Source organism: Doryrhamphus excisus, linkage group LG1 (assembly GCF_037039965.1).
Source record: "Doryrhamphus excisus strain RoL-2023G ecotype Guam linkage group LG1, RoL_Dexc_Guam_v1.1, whole genome shotgun sequence".
NCBI lineage: Eukaryota > Metazoa > Chordata > Actinopteri > Syngnathiformes > Syngnathidae > Doryrhamphus > Doryrhamphus excisus.
The window spans coordinates 4,053,128-4,071,394 of NC_136357.1; the positions used below are offsets into that span (position 1 = coordinate 4,053,128).

Here is an 18,267-nt window from a genome sequence, read left to right on the forward strand (position 1 = left end):
ATGAACCAATACTCAATATAACCGTCTGACCCATGGTGTCATCTTACAAAGAACACCAAATTCATCACGCAGCAACTTAACACTTAAAAGGTAGCTAAGAAATATACAAGGACCATTCATTCATTCGTTTTCTACCGCTTTTCCTCACGAGGGTCGCGGGGGGTTGCTGGAGCCTATGCCCTGTCTTAATGCGAGAGGCGGGGTACACCCTGGACTGGTCGCCAGCCAATCACAGGGCACATATAGGCAAACAACCATTCACACTCACATTCATACCTATGGACAATTTGGAGTCGCCAATTAACCTAGCATGTTTTTGGAATGTGGGAGGAAACCGGAGTAAACCCTCGGAGAAAACCCACGCATCCACGGGGAGAACATGCAAACTCCACACAGAGATAGCCGAGGGTGGAATTGAACCCTTGGTCTCCTAGCTGTGAGGTCTACGTGCTAACCACTCGACCGACGTGCAGCCAGAAAGTTAACCAGTTAGTCTCAAATGTATTTCTTCTAAACCTAAGAAGCCAGAAACTTACCACTTCCACACGAAATGGGAGGATGCCTGTTTTTCACTGTTTTTCATGTCCGACATGTCAAAGCTATGTTAATGTAATGTAATATTGCCAGCGATCATTTATTAATGAATTAATTTATGAAAATACAATACAATATTGTATTTGTATACAATATTGTTATTTGTGAATTATTAACTTACTCGTACAGAGATGGCCGAGGGTGGAATCGAACCACGGTCTCCTAGCTGTGAGGTCTGCGCGCTAACCACTCGACCGCCGTGCAGCCTGGATTGTTATTTGTGAATTATTAACTTACTCGTACAGAGATGGCCGAGGGTGGAATCGAACCATGGTCTCCTAGCTGTGAGGTCTGCACGCTAACCACTCGACCGCCGTGCAGCCTGGATTGTTATTTGTGAATTATTAACTTACTCGTACAGAGATGGCCGAGGGTGGAATCGAACCATGGTCTCCTAGCTGTGAGGTCTGCGCGCTAACCACTCGTCCACCGTACAGCCCTGATTGTTATTTGTGAATTATTAACTTACTCGTACAGAGATGGCCGAGGGTGGAATCGAACCATGGTCTCCTAGCTGTGAGGTCTGCGCGCTAACCACTCGACCGCCGTGCAGCCTGGATTGTTATTTGTGAATTATTAACTTACTCGTACAGAGATGGCCGAGGGTGGAATCGAACCATGGTCTCCTAGCTGTGAGGTTTGCACGCTAACCACTCGAACACCGTACAGCCCTGATTGTTATTTGTGAATTATTAACTTACTCGTACAGAGATGGCCGAGGGTGGAATCGAACCATGGTCTCCTAGCTGTGAGGTCTGCACGCTAACCACTCGACCGCCGTGCAGCCTGGATTGTTATTTGTGAATTATTAACTTACTCGTACAGAGATGGCCGAGGGTGGAATCGAACCATGGTCTCCTAGCTGTGAGGTCTGCACGCTAACCACTTGACCGCCGTACAGCCCTGATTGTTATTTGTGAATTATTAACTTACTCGTACAGAGATGGCCGAGGGTGGAATCGAACCATGGTCTCCTAGCTGTGAGGTCTGCACGCTAACCACTCGAACACCGTGCAGCCCGGATTATTTGTGAATTATAAACTTGTTGTACTGGTATGGCACTTTTTCCATAAATATATTGTTTATTTTCATATTTTTTTGTAAAATGCATGCAGTGACATCACAGTAAAATATTTTCATTACAAAAGATGAGACCTGATATTATTATGAGGAAAGAGCTACTGCCAATATCGGTATCAGGAATGGAGTACTATACAATATTGGTATCGGATATCGGTCATAAAACCAATATGGAGCATCTCTAATATGATGAAAAGTTTGCTTGAAGGAGAGAATTATTGAACCGCACGGCTTTAGGGAAGTGTACTCTGAGAAATAAATGACGTTTCTTTGTCGACTGACAGCTGATGCATTGGTGCGACTTTCTTCATACTGGTCTTTTTGTTGCTGGAGGCATTCATCCTCAGGCCCGGGGCTAGGCAAATACAATTGGGGCTATGATATATGAGGGTGACTGTTGACTCTGAGGAGATGGATCAAGCGCTGCCTGGTGCAGATGCTGGCAGGAGCCTTTCATACCAGTTTCCCTAACCTGTGGCAGACACAGATGCAGACACTCTGGCTTTCAGAGTATGCGGAGCTGGAGAGAAGATGTGATTTTTCACAACCAGGCCTAAAACCCAGCCGGGTCTCAGCCTCAGGCCTCCCTCCTCATATGCTAAATACCTCTTAGAGGTTTACCAAAGGCTGAGACGCGGAAACAAAATCTCAGGATTGAGTCACTTTAAAGTCTACGCCGGTATATGTCTGATTTCCATTTCTCTTTAACCTGCTGCATTCAATGACAATTGTGCATTGGGAAACTAACTGAAATATCAAGGAACTATTCCTGTCATTGAATATACGTCACTAAAAGTCCATATGTGTGGAAATATTGGGGTAATAACTATAAAAGCAATCTTCACTCGCTAAATGTACTGCAAAAAAGGCCAGTAAGGATAATACATAATGCCGCCTACAGAGAACATACTAACTCCTTATTTCTAAAATCACAAATACTTAAACTTGCTCACATAGTTAATCTTCAAACAGCTAAAATAATGTATAAGGCTAAAAAAAAAATTAAAATTAAAATTAAAATTAAAATTAAAATTAAAATTAAAATTAAAATTAAAATTAAAATTAAAATTAAAATTAAAATTAAAATTAAAATTGCTTTCAGAAAATTAAAAATTTAAATTAAAATTTAAAAAATAAAGTCTTGAACCATTTTAAAATTAAAATTAAAATTAAAACTAAAATTAAAATTAAAATTAAAATTAAAATTAAAATTAAAATTAAAATTAAAATTAAAATTAAAATTAAAATTAAAATTAAAATTAAAATTAAAATTAAAATTAAAATTAAAATTAATAAAAAAATGAATTATTTTAGGAAAGCAGGAAGTGAACAAATGTAACAGTTACAGATTGTAAAAGTACCAGATGGAGGGGTCTTCCTACATGTGGAACTGTGAACTGATCATGTGATGCATTCAATTGTAATCTGATCCATGTTCAAATGAAATAAAACCATTACCATTACCATACAACGTCTTGGTACTATTGAACTATTGAATAAAGGTGAGCCAGTAGCAAGGTTCCGTAGGCTTTATCCTGATGTCCACCTTGCAGTTTGATTCACCTGACAGCAAAGTGACCTTAAAATGTCCATACAATATATTTTTCTATTATTTGCCGGAGTTAAACCCAAAACCTCATAAATAATGGTTGTCCCTTCAGTTGCTTCAGGATGTCATCGGCATGGAAAGCAGAAAAGTAGGTCAGATTGAAGTTCTCGAGAAATGACTTTTTGGTGCTAAACCATAGCTTTCATCTGGTCTGACCTCAAAAAGAAGGAGCAGCAAAGTGGTGGCCAAAGTAAACGGAGACCTGAGAAGCAGTGTCTGGGATGCCTGAGGAAAAGCAACACTCGTCACTGTGCCCAATGCTAAATGTCTAACGACTGACCCACTAATTTGTGATATTCTTCCATGATCTAAGCATAAACACTATAATATTGTGTCTCGGTACTAAAGGAGTCTGTGAATCATTTACCGACTGTCATCTTTTTGGAGACGCGCAATGTATCTTCGTCGGGCTCGACTGCTGTTTGCCTCATCGTTTAGAAACGGTGATAGAATGATTTATGAGAGGACTTCAGCATGTGATATATATGTAATTTGTTTATGTTTTGTACTGATTAAAAAAATTTAGGGAGAGTTAAACTCTGACAATGTGAATTTGGCAATATTTGAACTGTGTGTACTTGGACCTTGAATGCATCATTGTAACATGATGCAATAGTGCTCTCTGCTGGTTGAAATGAGGAGGAAAAAGTGCAGTTCAGTGCAAAACATTCATTCCAAAACATGCTAAATGTTGTTTCCTACTTTAAATACTAAATAATAACCTAATAACTAGCTAATAACATTGTTGGTTCTTTCTATTTGGGTTTTGACCTTCAGGGGTCGCCACAGCAAATGAATCTCCTCTATTCTAATGACCTTGACTTACCATCTGATTTTCTGTGTTCCTTCAGGTCGGATTTGGTGGTATGCCAGATTATCAATCCACAATGACAATCAAGAGATGAGCCTGCAACAAGCAGCCCTGTCCTTCTGTTTCCTGCCGCCGGACGTTTGCTGATTAATGCAATCCAGAAGACGATGCCTCAGTCACCCGGACAACTCTTCTGAAAAGCAGACCTTCGCAGCACTCGCAGTGCACCATGGCAGGAGAGACTCAGCGAATGCAGGCTGTCAAAGAGCTGGGCGCTGAGTCCAAACTGCAGGATGAGGGGACAGCGGTGGAACGGCAGCAGAGAGACAAAACCACAAAGGAGTCTTCCGAGCACTTTTCAAGCGCAGACGCTGATGCCAGAGCCGGCAGCAGAGGGCCCAAGCTTGACAAAATAAAGAAGGAGCGAGGTGGCACACACCAACGTGAGGCTGTAATTCGGCCACAACAGACGGGCAAGATTGACTTCAGATCATTACAGAACAAATCAAAGTTTTCCACCGATAGAACTTGGTCCAGCGGCAAAGGGAGTCCCCAATCACCGAGTGGAAAGGGGCGCGGCAGAGACAAAAGCAAACGCTCTGGGAAGTCGGATCGTGGCGACCCGCAGCATCTGTACAGTCTCAGCATTACGAACCCTCGCTCCAACCTCAACATCGGGATCGCTTACCCACAGCAGAAGGTTTCACCAGCAACAAAACTGGACACCGGTCGTAGCCTGGTCTCGGGCGGTTACAGATTCCACACTCCCAGCGTACCGGAGAGAGAGGTTGACGTACAGCAAGAAGAGTTGAACTACGGCCGCTGTTTCCAGGAGGCCTCCTCAAATCTTACCTCTCCAAGCTATACCTCACAGACACTGGGATCTTCAAGTGGGACGGCGTCCCACCAGCATCTTCCCCTGTCACAGAAACAGCAGCCTGCCACAATGGAGAACAGCAACGCACAATCAGGCGGTCAGCTGATATTGACCGATTTTCAGCTGAATGCCTCGAATGCATGGCAGTCTCCTGAGAGAACTTTTAACGGTGCTAACTACGCCTCATCGCAAAAATCCACTGCTCATACCGAAACCGGCAAGACCAATACCATCGTGCCTGCTTCATTTCAATACGGATATCATTTTCTGGAAGAGTCAACTTCTGATTCTTTTTCTTGTGAACAGAACCCGCAATCCCAAGACTTTACAGACTCATCCCTCAGTTCTGTTCACGGGACTCAGAATTCATTTTCCTTTTTGCCGATCGAAGGGCCAACTGTTGCTCAAAAGAGCACAAAGTTCAATACTGACCAGAAACCGGAGTCCAGAAACTCTTATCCTCACACCCAGCAGTCGCAGTTTATTCAGGGGGCGGCTTCCATTCAGTGTCCGAGGAATCTGAGTGAGGACTCGGCCAGCAGTGACAGCTCCACCGCTTCCATGTCTCAGCAGTCAGATCATGGGAAGTCTGCCCTGCCGGAAAGCACAGACAATGTCGGACAGGTCGATGGTAAAGATTCAGCCGTCACCGCAGGCATTAAAAGGAACTGTCAGCCGAAGGACACGACTGTCAACCAAAGAACACACATCCAATCGAGTGTGCATCACACAAGAAATATTTCACACACTCAAGGCACACAAATGCACTTTCTTAGCAAAACAAACAATTCCACGATCAATCACGTTCACGCAGGTTCGGTGCAATTTGATAAAAACATCAATCATAAGGTTTTAAATGGGTTAACGCATTCCTGGGAGGGGTCTGGTAAGACATTTTTACCGGTGGCGCAAAACACAATCCAGTACAGCGACGTGACGGACAAGTTTCAGTTCCAGCACCAGTCGGCATCGGACAAAAGGATACATTTATCGAAAGACAACAGAGTGCCATGGCAGCAGATTCGATCCGCGACTTCCAACCAAAATCAGTTATCCCGACAGATCAGTAATCAAAAACTGTCTTACGTCGTTGCGCCCTCAGAGTGGCAGGATGATTGCAAATCGCATAAAAATAGTTCGTTGAAAAATACCGCTTCATTTCCAAACAACAGAACTAGCGACGGTTTTTGTAACCAAAGACAGGAGTCGGTCAAACAGGTCTCCACGTTCAAAGTCGAAATGAGCCATGCGCAACTATGCGAGTCCAAAAATAAGGCTATCTATTTCGGCCTCAACCAATCTATACCAGTTTCATCTTCCAGAAGCTACAGCTATCCGCCATTACAAGTTCCACCCATGAGTCTTATGATGGTTTCACCCTACGAATCGCCTTTACCCTCCCCATCTCATACCCCTGCGTCCAGTAGTACTTGTTCCTCGCTTTCCCCGGCATCCACCAGTCCGGTCAACAGCACATCTGACGATAGTCAAATGTCAAAATCAGGACCCCCGGTTACTTTTTATCAACAGCCAACCCAGTCCAAAACCCAGTTACCACCCGATCACCTCAACAATCACTCTCATCAGTTTCATGCTGAAGCTCAGAGAAACCTTCCCTACGCACCGGACCGAGACAAAGACAACATGATGAGCTACCTTCAGAGCAACACTCACCCAAAGACGATGGATGGGAGCAAAGCTTACATGGACAGTTTTGGGATGGAGCATCATCAGCCACCTCCGCCTTACTCGGCACATCAGCTGTTCGCCACTTCATTAGCCAACGCTAACCTCGACCAGTTAGACGTGCTTCTGACTTGTAAGCAGTGTGATCAGAACTTCAATAATGTTGCTTCGTTTCTCGGACACAAGCAATACTGCACACAGGCGACTGTTCCAAAGATAGAAGACAACAGGAAGTTCCATACCGAACCAACAAAAGCATCTGCGTCAAATGTTTCTATGGCAAAATGCCCTTCGGACCTTCATCTTTCTTTGTTGGGCCTCAACAAGAACGGGGAACTTTTGTCAGATAGTGACACAAAAGCCGACTGCAGGGACGATCCGATGAAACTTAACCTGTTCTCCGGTTCTGGGAACCTCCCCGTCCCGCTCCCTGAGCTGGAAATGGAGGATGCGAAGTTGGACAGCTTAATTACGGAAGCTCTGAATGGACTTGGTTATCAGTCGGACAACGCAGAGATAGACAGTAGTTTTATTGATGCGTTTGTTGATGACGACCTCAACACCGTCAAAGCAACCAACAAACAGTGTCTGAAAACAAAAGAATCGGTCTTATTTGAGAACAAAGCAGTCGGTGACGGCGGGTCTTCCACGCAGGAGAAGTATTTTTACAACTCTAATCATGACAGCCCGAAGAGAAATAAGCCGTACGGCGACAACAAATTTGAGAAAACACCTCTGAATTTTGAGCACGATAAGAAAACAAACGTGAAAAAAGAGACATCTACTAAAAATCCCAAAACTGCCTCCAGGGAAAAGATGAGGGAACAAGAAAGCAAAGCGAAGGAGCCAAGAAAAGTGTGCAAGAGTGAAGATGAAAGTACAGGAGCCCAGAGATTTCTCTTATCCAGTAAGTTCTCCGAGCGCTGTGCTGTTAAAAGCTTCCCGGACAATCCGACACCCATCCAGACCTCCACATCTCCGACCTCAAGGACGACGGTGAAAGAAAGCAAACGAAGAAGCACCGGCGGCGGAACTTGGAGTAAAGAACTTATACATAAAATAGTTCAACAAAAAAACAAGCTCCATAAACTTCACGTTAAAGGTAGCAAAAACCTTCAGTTTTCCTTGGTCATGGAAAGACTGACTCCGACTGTGCAGAATCCAGCATTCGGAGAATACGACTACGTCTCGGATACGGATGACGAATGCGAACCCGTTAAGATCGCGAGCCAAGGACGACTCAACCAAAGCAGTCGTTGCAAATACACGTACACCAAAGAGTGCAAATGGCGAGCCAGAAGCGAGAGGGACCAAGCAGCATGGAGACACGAATCGAAAGAATGTTTCGAGGTGAAAAAAAGCGAAGAGATTTCTCTTTCGCCTGAAAAAAACAATTCCCAACGACACAAACGGAAAGGGAGCAGATCGTCGACAAGCAGCGAACTCAGCGCGTCGTTGAGCGTTTCAAGCGACAGCACTGAGCGTATCGAATCGGACTGTGAGAAAAAGTCGGACGTTAAAAAAAAAGAAATCCCGCAGAAGTCATGCAAGGAAACCGGCACGCTAGCGTTGACGTTCACAAAATCGGCGAAGAAATATAACCCATACAAAGCCAATATCTTCGCTAACAAACATGACGCGGACAATCCGACAAAGTCAGTACCAAATACAGAAACGGTTGATCCAATTCCGTCGGCGGTGGTGACCGCCTTTGACAAAAAATCATACACCAAATCAAAAGAACGCAAAGAAAATACCGCCGCTTTGTGTCACGACGCGCTGGAAAGCACGGACAATTTGTGCCACAAAGAACACGAACACAACAAGCCATTACAGTTTCATTCACACTCCCTCAACGGCAACAAAGAAACCGATTCCGATACTGACAAAGACACAAAGGTGAAAAAAAGACTCCATTCTACGCAGTCGGAATTATCGAGAAACACGGAACAGAGCAACAATGTCTCTTTGGCGAAAGAAGCTATTACTTTAGTCGGCGAGTCTGCTCCTCTTTGCACCGGTTTGATGCATCACGAAGTGTGTCTTTCGCCGAATCAAAGCCAAGTTCCATTGATACAAAAAGACACACTCCACCTTATGCCCTACTCTTTGGACCAGGACCAAGGACTCATGAAGTCTCCTCTTACATTCGATACGTCGTCAATGTTTGGGGACCTTGCAGCATTCGACAGCGGCCTCTACTCGGATATGCCGAAAGAAGGTTTCCATTCATTAGAGAACCCCATTGACAAAAAGGAAGAGTTTGTTTCCACGTTTTCTCCTTTTTTGGAACAAAGAGACTGGAACCTTATCGTGAGTCCGGTGCTACCAGATGACATTTCTCACTACAAAAGCAATTTTGATAAACCAAATGAAAAGAAACCAGACTACAATGATGTTCCTTTGTCTTTGCCGGAAAAAATAATCGAGTACAACGCAAATCTGAACAGCTGCGCCTCGGAGGATGAATTAGAAATCAAGCGAATCGTCAATGAGCTCGAAAGCCAGCTGCAGACGACAAAAATGGAGGCTCCTCTCAGACGAGACGACCCCAAGCAGCTGCAAATGAGCAAATTCTCACCTTTACGGTTGAGCGAAGAATCGGAGAGCGATACCATTGATGCTGCTGCTGCGGTGACTTCAGAACCATTCAGTGAACCGCAACTTCCGTGGAACAGTCCGTTCCGGTTTGACCTTGTGGATAGACACCACAGTCCGCACAGTGAAGCTGCGGCGCTTGAGAATTACACCGAAACGGAGGTTGATGCTTCGAATACCATAATCCCGATCTCACAGCTCGGCAATGACAAAAGGAAACAAAAACAAGAACAGTCTGAATACACGGAAAACCTCATGAAAAGTCTGGAAGTCATGTCTGATTCCCTATTCAAAAACGAAACCATTATATCAGAACACAGAGAACCAAATGTCAACTCCGTCTCAAGTCCGCAACAAGAAAGCGAATGCGAAGCCGGCGATCCATCCGAGAGCGAGAATCACAATGAAAAGAAGGCAATTACCAGGAAACAGAATATATCTTCACCTTCAAATATCAAGGAGCAGAAGAACAATATTGAATTCGTTCTGAAAGACTCACAGTCGTCTCTCCCTCACAGTTCGAACCACGCCATTGATGCACACCAGCGGATTTCATCAGAGCCAAGCGAGGTCCCGGAAAACGATATTAACAAGACTGACATGGAATTCATTTCAGATGGGCGTGTACCTGAAGCGAGTAAGCTGATTGAATCTTCTCATTGCTCACATTTAATGGATGAAGACGCCGACGCGGACAAAACTGTGAACGTGTTCCCGAAAAACTGCGACAGTTCTCCGCATTTGACAGATAATTACGAGGAAACGAACGCAAATATTAACGACCGATCTTTGTGCAATTCAAACCAAACCGCTGATCGCCAATTGGATCTGAAAGATATGGATTTATTGAAATGTGATCAGTACGAAAGTACCACCAAGAACACACATTTAGTTACTCCGAAACCTGACTTATTAGCGGATATCGTTTCCGTAGACAAACCCTGCAGCCCGAATGTAATCGAAAACGATGCAGAAACTACAAAGAAACGCTTAACCTATCAAGACAACCAATCAATAGGACAAAACAGTCGACTGGTCCTGACCCACATGGACGACATCAATGACATTGATGCTAAAAATTACCCCTGTAAAACTCCTCAACTGAACGACTCATTTAAAACTGAACCGAATCTCACCTTTAATACCATTCATAAAGAAGAGGATATTTTAAATGTTCACGACATTAGAGAAGATCTTCCTGTGGATTTTATGGCAAGTCACCAGAATTCACCATGCAGAGATCAAGTGGAGGGAAGTCAGTGTAGTTTCCTACACACTTATTCACCAGCTCTTTTAGCAAGACAGACGGAAACGGATAAAGAAGAAAGCACACAACAAAGTAAATATGACCAAAGATCACCTGATACCAAGTCGGAATATCAACAAGAGGACTGTAATGAAACCATGAACACAGACGCGGAAATGGAGTATTCATTGATTAGCCCACCGCATTTGGAACTACCCGGTTCTGACACCAACTTACACGCCTCGATTCCTGCGTCCTGCACAGCGGAACCAGTGACGCTATCAGAAAACCTCGATAAAAGCGATCAATCATACGATTTCAAGCTAAGTCCTCTGAACGACAAAAGCAACTCGGATGAACCTCCTGAACTGACGCAGTATGACTACATACCGATTTGCAATACCGTGGACGTACCGCACGGTCTAAAGTACACGTGTTTTTCATCATTCAGCACCAATTCCTCTGCTGATACCGTAAGCGACGATATAACGGTTACGCCCGATGAAGATAACGCTATCAAGCTGCCTATGCTTCGAAAAGTCGAATCATGCTCATTTGCACTGGCGGACATTTCAACCTGTTTGCCGCCCGTTCTTTGTGAAAGTAGACCAGCGACGGATCTTGGAGAGGGTTTGAAAACAGTACCATCAAAAACAGGTCAGAGTAACCCTCAACGGGGGAAAGTACTTTGTGAAATCTGCTTCATGTGTTTCAGAACTGTGCCAGGTTTGAAGAGACATAAGGCTATGAAACACGCGGTCAGAAATGAAAAACCTATTGGCCCACATAACACGACGGCGTGCCATCAGGGGACGCCGCTTATTTGTGAAGCATCAGAAGAAAAAGAGAAAGAACATAAAGATGATTCACAGCCCAGCCGGACCGAAATAGATGAGATGACGGAGACAAATTGCACCCTAATATCCAAAGCATCAGAGACTGAGTCACACTCGGAGGAAATGGCGGAGGATGAAATCTGCAATGAAAAGTCTGTGCTGCTAACCAAAACAAAAAAGAACAACAAAGCTCGAAAGAACAAAAATAACGAGGAAAACTCAAAAATTGAGCCATTCTCCGATGAGCTTTTGAATATATTAAAAACAGACCTCCTTCAGGCTATAACGCCCGATTTTAAACGCAACGCCTTGCAAGAAGAAGACCAACTGGAAAAACACAGAGCTGAAACACTTGACTCTCTGACATCCGAAATTCCAATCGGAGAAACCGGTGTTCCCAGTGAAAATACAGGATTTACAAATACCGATGACATCATATACGAAGATCTGACTAAGGAAAGCGAAGGACAAAATGTGGAAAAAACCAAATCTATGGAGATAACCGAGAGTTCATGTAGTGTGGAAGTGGTTCATGAACACGAACACTCGGAAAAAAGCCTTGCCCAAGAGATGTTGGTCAAGTGTGAGCTCAACGGCATCTCTTCAGACGAGCGACATCCTTTATCCCCGCCTCCTCCGGATCTGAAATCTTTACTTGACGACGACGCCATTTTTTCGCAGTTATTCCCCAGAGATGACGACGCAAAAAGGAAAAAATGCCCGAGAGTGTACGGCAAAAAAAACAAAAAACTGAAACTTTCATCGGATTCCGATGTCGCTCAGGACTCCGGATCCGACCCACCATTTGCACACCATAAAAAGTTCCACAAATCGTTTAATAACCCCTGTGAATATGCGACTATATCCATTGATGATGCAATCATGTTGAACATGTGCCATAACGGCGCATTGAAGGTCCCGGATGTTAAGTCCGATGCTAAATCGGAGACCCAAGAACTGAACCCTAACTCTTTGAATCCGTTTCATAGCACCGTTGATGAAACTTCCATTCAATGGAATGGCTTTAATGAGGAGCAGATAGTGACCTCTGACCCTGTCACCTGTAAAGCCGATACGCCAAACCCACCTCAAGGTGACGTCTACACGGCGGACCAGAACGTCGCAGACGGTGGACACGACGGCATCGACATTCAAAACATCAACACCACGTTTCAGCTCCCTGAGATTCAGTTCCTCGACTCCAACAAAGATGTCTCCGTGGTTCCGACTACGACTACGACTACCGCCGACGTGGAAAACAAGGATAATGAAAAGTCTAAAAAACTTCCGGATCGTCGAGGTCGAAAACGACAGGAAGGTGGACTCAAGGTCAAAGATAAGCAGTACAAGTGCAAAGTGTGCTTCACTTGGTTCCTCACTCTCGGCGAGCTCAACTTTCACAAGCTGTCCCACAACCCATCTCCACCTCCGACCTGCTACATGTGCGTCCAGCGTAAGTTCAGCTCCAGGGAGCAGTTGAGAGACCATCTGTGGGAGAAGCATGCCAAGAACAAAACCGGGATTTGGACTTGCGGAATGTGCTTGAAGGAGATCTCCGATGTGTGGATGTATAATGAGCATTTACGAGAACACGCCACTCAGTTCGCCCGAAGGGGTCAATCTCAGGGTTCCATGTTGGCCATTCCGGGCTGCTTCATGCAGGAGACGGCCGTTAAGAACTTCATCACCTCCATTATGCAGCACCGACCCAGCAAAACCAACAGAGAGTCCACCAAATCCACTAAAGAACATGATGGCACTTCGGGAGATCGCAAAACCTCAGATGAAGCTGAGCGAAAGCTCAATAAACCGAAAAGCATCAAGAACGGCAAGAACACGCTGACCCCGCTTGAGGTCCTCCATAAAACAGAATCACCAAAAAATGTGGAGATGCATCCAAACTGCAAAGACCCGTCCAGGGACTGTCACCACTGCGGGAAACGGTTCCCGAAACCGTTTAAACTTCAACGCCATTTAGTGGTCCACAATTTGGAGAAAATTTTCCTATGTCATAAATGTCCGGTCTCGTATCAGGAGGTCCAGGATCTCAAGGAACATCTCAAGAGAGCACACGCCGAGGCGGGCGAAATGGAGTCCAAACACACGACCCTCTACACCTGCGAGCTCTGCGCCGACGTCATGCATGTCATTAAAAAATCTTTCATCTGCAGCACCTGCAACTACACCTTCTCCAAGAAGGAGCAATTCGACCGTCACATGGAAAAACATCTCTCGGGCGGGAATAAAATCTTCAAATTCCGAGGCGTTCACAGACCTGTTAAAACGTCTTCATCCAAAGACGAACATGAATGCGATTCGCCTGCGAGTAAAAAACGAAGAATTCTTTCCGACAGTCTTCAGGAGAATAGCACCGATAGCGGAATCGCCAGCGTGGGGTCGTTGCACTTCAACCAAAATTCCGAAACACAGCCCGCTAAAGTGTCCACGTTAGATGACGCCACGCAGACGTCCACTTGCAACTACCACAATAACATCAACGACACAAATGTCAAAACCGAGGACATCGCCGAAGATTACACAGTTCTAATTGTCGACATGGAGAAATGCGTTCCTATGACCTTGAGTGACTCAGCTGAACCCAAGGAAGAGGAAATCGAACGAACACCGACGGTTAATCTCGACACAGAATCGACACCGGAACCGTGTGACGTCAAAGAAGAGAATGAATCGGTGTGCATTCGAACCGAGACCCCCCATTGGCCGACATCTCAGCACAACAATACCGAAATGGAGGCGACAACAATACCCGATACTGACACAGGAAAACCGAATCCACTTCCGCTCACGAACGACTCTTTGAACATCTCAAAAGAGCAACAAGTCACCGCAAATAAACCCGAGTTACAATCGGTTACAACCGGCACGGAACAGAAAACCACCTCCGTCAGGGTAGCCGAAACCAGAATCAATCCAGAATCGATCCACTCCAACACCTCAGCTTCAAACGACGATAAAGAACCCCAGAAACCACAGAAGAAGAAAAAAGACGTTAAATCCCCGTCCAATATGCAAAGAGCTTCCTTCCCAACTCAGGAGAATTTTGACTCTCATACCAAAAAGAAGTATCACCCGGGGAAGTGCTTCAATCCTTCTCCGCAAAGAAAATCCGAGATCCAGAACAACGATTACGCAGTTCTGGCGTCAGTACGTGATGACGCAATCGGTAACAAACTCGTACCCAAGTGCAAGACATCAACATTGGGGTTGCAGTTAAAAAGAAGTCTTCTCGATAGCTGTACGCCAAAAAAACCCGACATGGTCGCCCCTCTGAACAGGGACTACAAAACCAAAAAGGGACACATGGGGAGAACTCTTCACGCCTCTATTTCTAAAGTGTCCTCAGTTCCCATGAGCAATTCCTTGAACAAGTCCAGACCAAAGCAAGGGGTGAGGTCAGTCGAGAGCCACTCCTTTAGAACAGCAGAGTCCCAAAACCACCTCCTCAGCCAGCTGTTTGGCCAGAAACTGACCAGCTTTAAGATCCCTTTAAGGAAGGACGCTTCGGAATCGATTAACTGATCGTAAACGTCGGGACCTGTGAATGAAAGACTTTTTATATTTCACAGTTTTTTGTTTTTTTTAAGTTTTTATACTTAATTCATGATAGTGAATGAGATTGCACAGCTCTTTTCTGTGAAATGTTATCTTAAATACTTACATAGTCACTTTATGTTTTTTTTTTGTACATGTGCTTTTTTTTCACATAAATGTGAGGATAAATAGCAAATATGAATTTTGGTTCCAAAATTAATATACTAGTCGAAATTTTTTTTTTTTTTTTTTTAATATCTGTTCCAGAGATTATATTTCAAATATCTATCGAAAAGAAAAATAATACTTGAAAATACAGTTGAATGCCATATTTTGAAGAATTGCATCTTCATTTTGCATTCATAACTTTGGATTATCAGTGCGAGGATTTTTTTTTTCCAAAGGATCAAATAATTATTGTAATTATTGACATGGACTCTTGTATTTGTACATGCTACCAAATATATTATTGTCATTATCATTTTTTTAACTGCACTGCATTGACATTCATTATAATAACCTTAACATACATGGTGCTACATTTGTGTTTTTTTTTTTAATTGTAATGTGAATGCCAATGTCCTCAGAAGGGAACATGAGACCCCCCCCCCCCCGTAGCAGTTCCGGCATGTCGTGTGTTTACTGGTTCTCTGTCGTTTATTCAAGATACTGTGTAAAGCATCAAAGGGCTCCATCTGTAGGCCGGTCCCAAGACATCATTAAGGAAAGATTCCATTGTATAAACTCAGGTGCATACAAAGGGCATCGCCGTCCTTAGACCTGTATATTCGGAGTTCTTCCCATGCACTGATAATATCTCTGACATACACTCACATACATACGTACATACACACCACAACCACATCTGTGTCTGCGACATCAAACTGTTTCATACTGAAGAGTATTTACTTTACAACAAAAAAAAAAACGGTGCTTTATCTTGTTTATACTGTATGTATCGTCATTTGTATTATATTGTAGGTAGATTATTGTCTGGTGTGTAATGCTTTAATATCAAATTTTTATTTTAATAATGTGCAAAAAAAGAATGACCAAGAAAAAGGGAAGTGCAGTCAGTGCCTTGTGCGAGCTGTAAAGTGGATCACTAAGTGCCTGTTTTATAGTTGTTATTAAAGATCTGTATCGATCTCTCCTGGCTATTTTTTTTTTTTCTTCCGTTGTACATTGAAAAAAACGATGTGCATCCCTGCAGATGTAGCTGTCAACCATCAAACATGAAGAGAAGGCTAAAACAGAAACAAAGATGAACGGTCGCAAATGTATCTTTACTACAGGGAAACACACGTTTTATACAAGTATATGTTCTTTTGTAGACTTCGCTTGTGTTGTCCTCCCGCCGTGTGTAAAGTGGCTTCTGTTCCTACATGAGTATTTGTCAGCATCACATAGGAATAAAAAGCCATAGTACACACAGGCGTACACTGAAGGGAACGGGAAGGGAACTCATGCAGCCACTGAATGAAGGAACCTTTGAAAAAGGGGGGGTGCAAGGGAGAGAAAGACAAAAAAAATTGAAGTTCATGCAGTAGTAGTAGTAGTAGTATACAACTTTATCCAACATTCATTTATTTTGGAATGAATCAAACTATGGAATGGATTGAGTAAGACCCTCAAACAATGCACAACGATGAGCCAATTCAAGAAACAATACAAGCAGTTGATGTTTGCTAAATACAAGGATGAAGAGTCTTGAACCAGTCATGATGTGCTATATATATCACTATATTGACACTTACTATGGTACCCATTATGGCATTGGATGCTCATATCACCTCCTACTTCGGTATGTGATAAAAAATAAAAAAAAACTATATTAGGAAAGCAGGAAGTGAACAAATAAAACATTTACTGATTGTAAAAGTACCAGATGGAGGGGTAGGATTTAATAAGCTTTGTTTCTTCCTACTCCTTTTGGACATGTGGAACTGTGAACTGATTATGTGATGCATTCAATTGTAATCTGATGTTGTAAATTTAAAAGAAAGTAAAAATAAAAAAATAAATTAAAAATTAAAAAATAAATTAAAAATTAAAAATTAAAAAACAAACCAAAAAAATCTTAAACTATATTAGGAAAGCAGGAAGTGAACAAATAAAACATTTACTGATTGTAAAAGTACCAGATGGAGGGGTAGGATTTAATAAGCTTTGCTTCTTCCTACTCCTTTTGGACATGTGGAACTGGGAACTGATTATGTGATGCATTCAATTGTAATCTGATGTTGTAAATTTAAAAAAAAAATGTAAAAATAAATTAATTAATTGAAAATTAAAAAACAAACAAAAAAATCTTCAACTATAATAGGAAAGCAGGAAGTGAACAAATAAAACATTTACTGATTGTAAAAGTACCAGATGGAGGGGTAGGATTTAATAAGCTTTGCTTCTTCCTACTCCTTTTGGACATGTGGAACTGTGAACTGATTATGTGATGCATTCAATTGTAATCTGATGTTGTAAATTAAAAAAATGTAAAAATTAAAAAATAAATAAAAAATTAAAAAACAAACCAAAAAAATATCTTAAATTATATTAGGAAAGCAGGAAGTGAACAAATGTAACAGTTACTGATTGTAAAAGTACCAGATGGAGGGGTAGGATTTAATAAGCTTTGCTTCTTCCTACTCCTTTTGGACATGTGGAACTGTGAACTGATTATGTGATGCATTCAATTGTAATCTGATGCATGTTCAAATGAAATAAAACCATTACCATTACCATTCATTCCTCAAGCTCATCCGATTGGGTATCAGGCCAAAAACGTGCATGTTGGCTAAGCTGGAGGTTCTAAATAGTGTGAATGTGTGGTCAACTAGTATAAGCACCAGTTGACCCTAATGGGGACAAGTGGCATCGAAAATTGATTGAACTCTGAACATAACGAGCGTGAGAGAAAAATCCATCCACTCACTGATTTCAGTAGATCACACATGATTTTTTTAGCTTTGCTCAAATAACACCAATCCTAAATAAGATCATCAATAACATGGAAAACGGTACTAATATTCTAAGACAAGATGCTTATCCTGCTCAGCATTTGGATTTGCTGTAATGTATAGATCAGGGGTGTCCAAAGTGCAACCCGGGGGCCATTTTAAGCTCACAGTTCATTCTTTTATTGGCCTACCGGCCATTATAGAAATAAAATTAAGCAAAATTTTTTTTTTTTTTTTAGTATGCAGCCCTCGGTGAAAATTGTTTGAGGTCTAAGTCAAGATTCCAACTTGGAACCACCGAATTATAGGTACCTTCAAAACACAGCTGGTGTAACCGCAATATGACTTTTTTTTCTAAATAACAACCGATATCAAACCTTTTGTTTATCATCCCTAAAGGGGAACTTCACACCAACTTCAC

At 42.8% G+C, this 18,267-nt stretch overlaps 1 protein-coding gene across 1 annotated transcript in view; it reads left to right on the plus strand.

Annotated features, from left to right (window-relative positions):
• znf469 (zinc finger protein 469) overlaps positions 1-18,247 on the plus strand; it is a 236,608-nt gene extending 218,361 nt beyond the window's left edge. Inside the window, exon 7 of the mRNA XM_078794867.1 lies at positions 4,135-18,247. Coding sequence (XP_078650993.1) covers positions 4,324-14,877 — 10,554 coding nt within the window. The 5' untranslated portion in view covers positions 4,135-4,323 and the 3' untranslated portion in view covers positions 14,878-18,247. The remainder of the gene's footprint in view (positions 1-4,134) is intronic.
• The last annotated feature ends 20 nt before the right edge of the window (positions 18,248-18,267 follow it).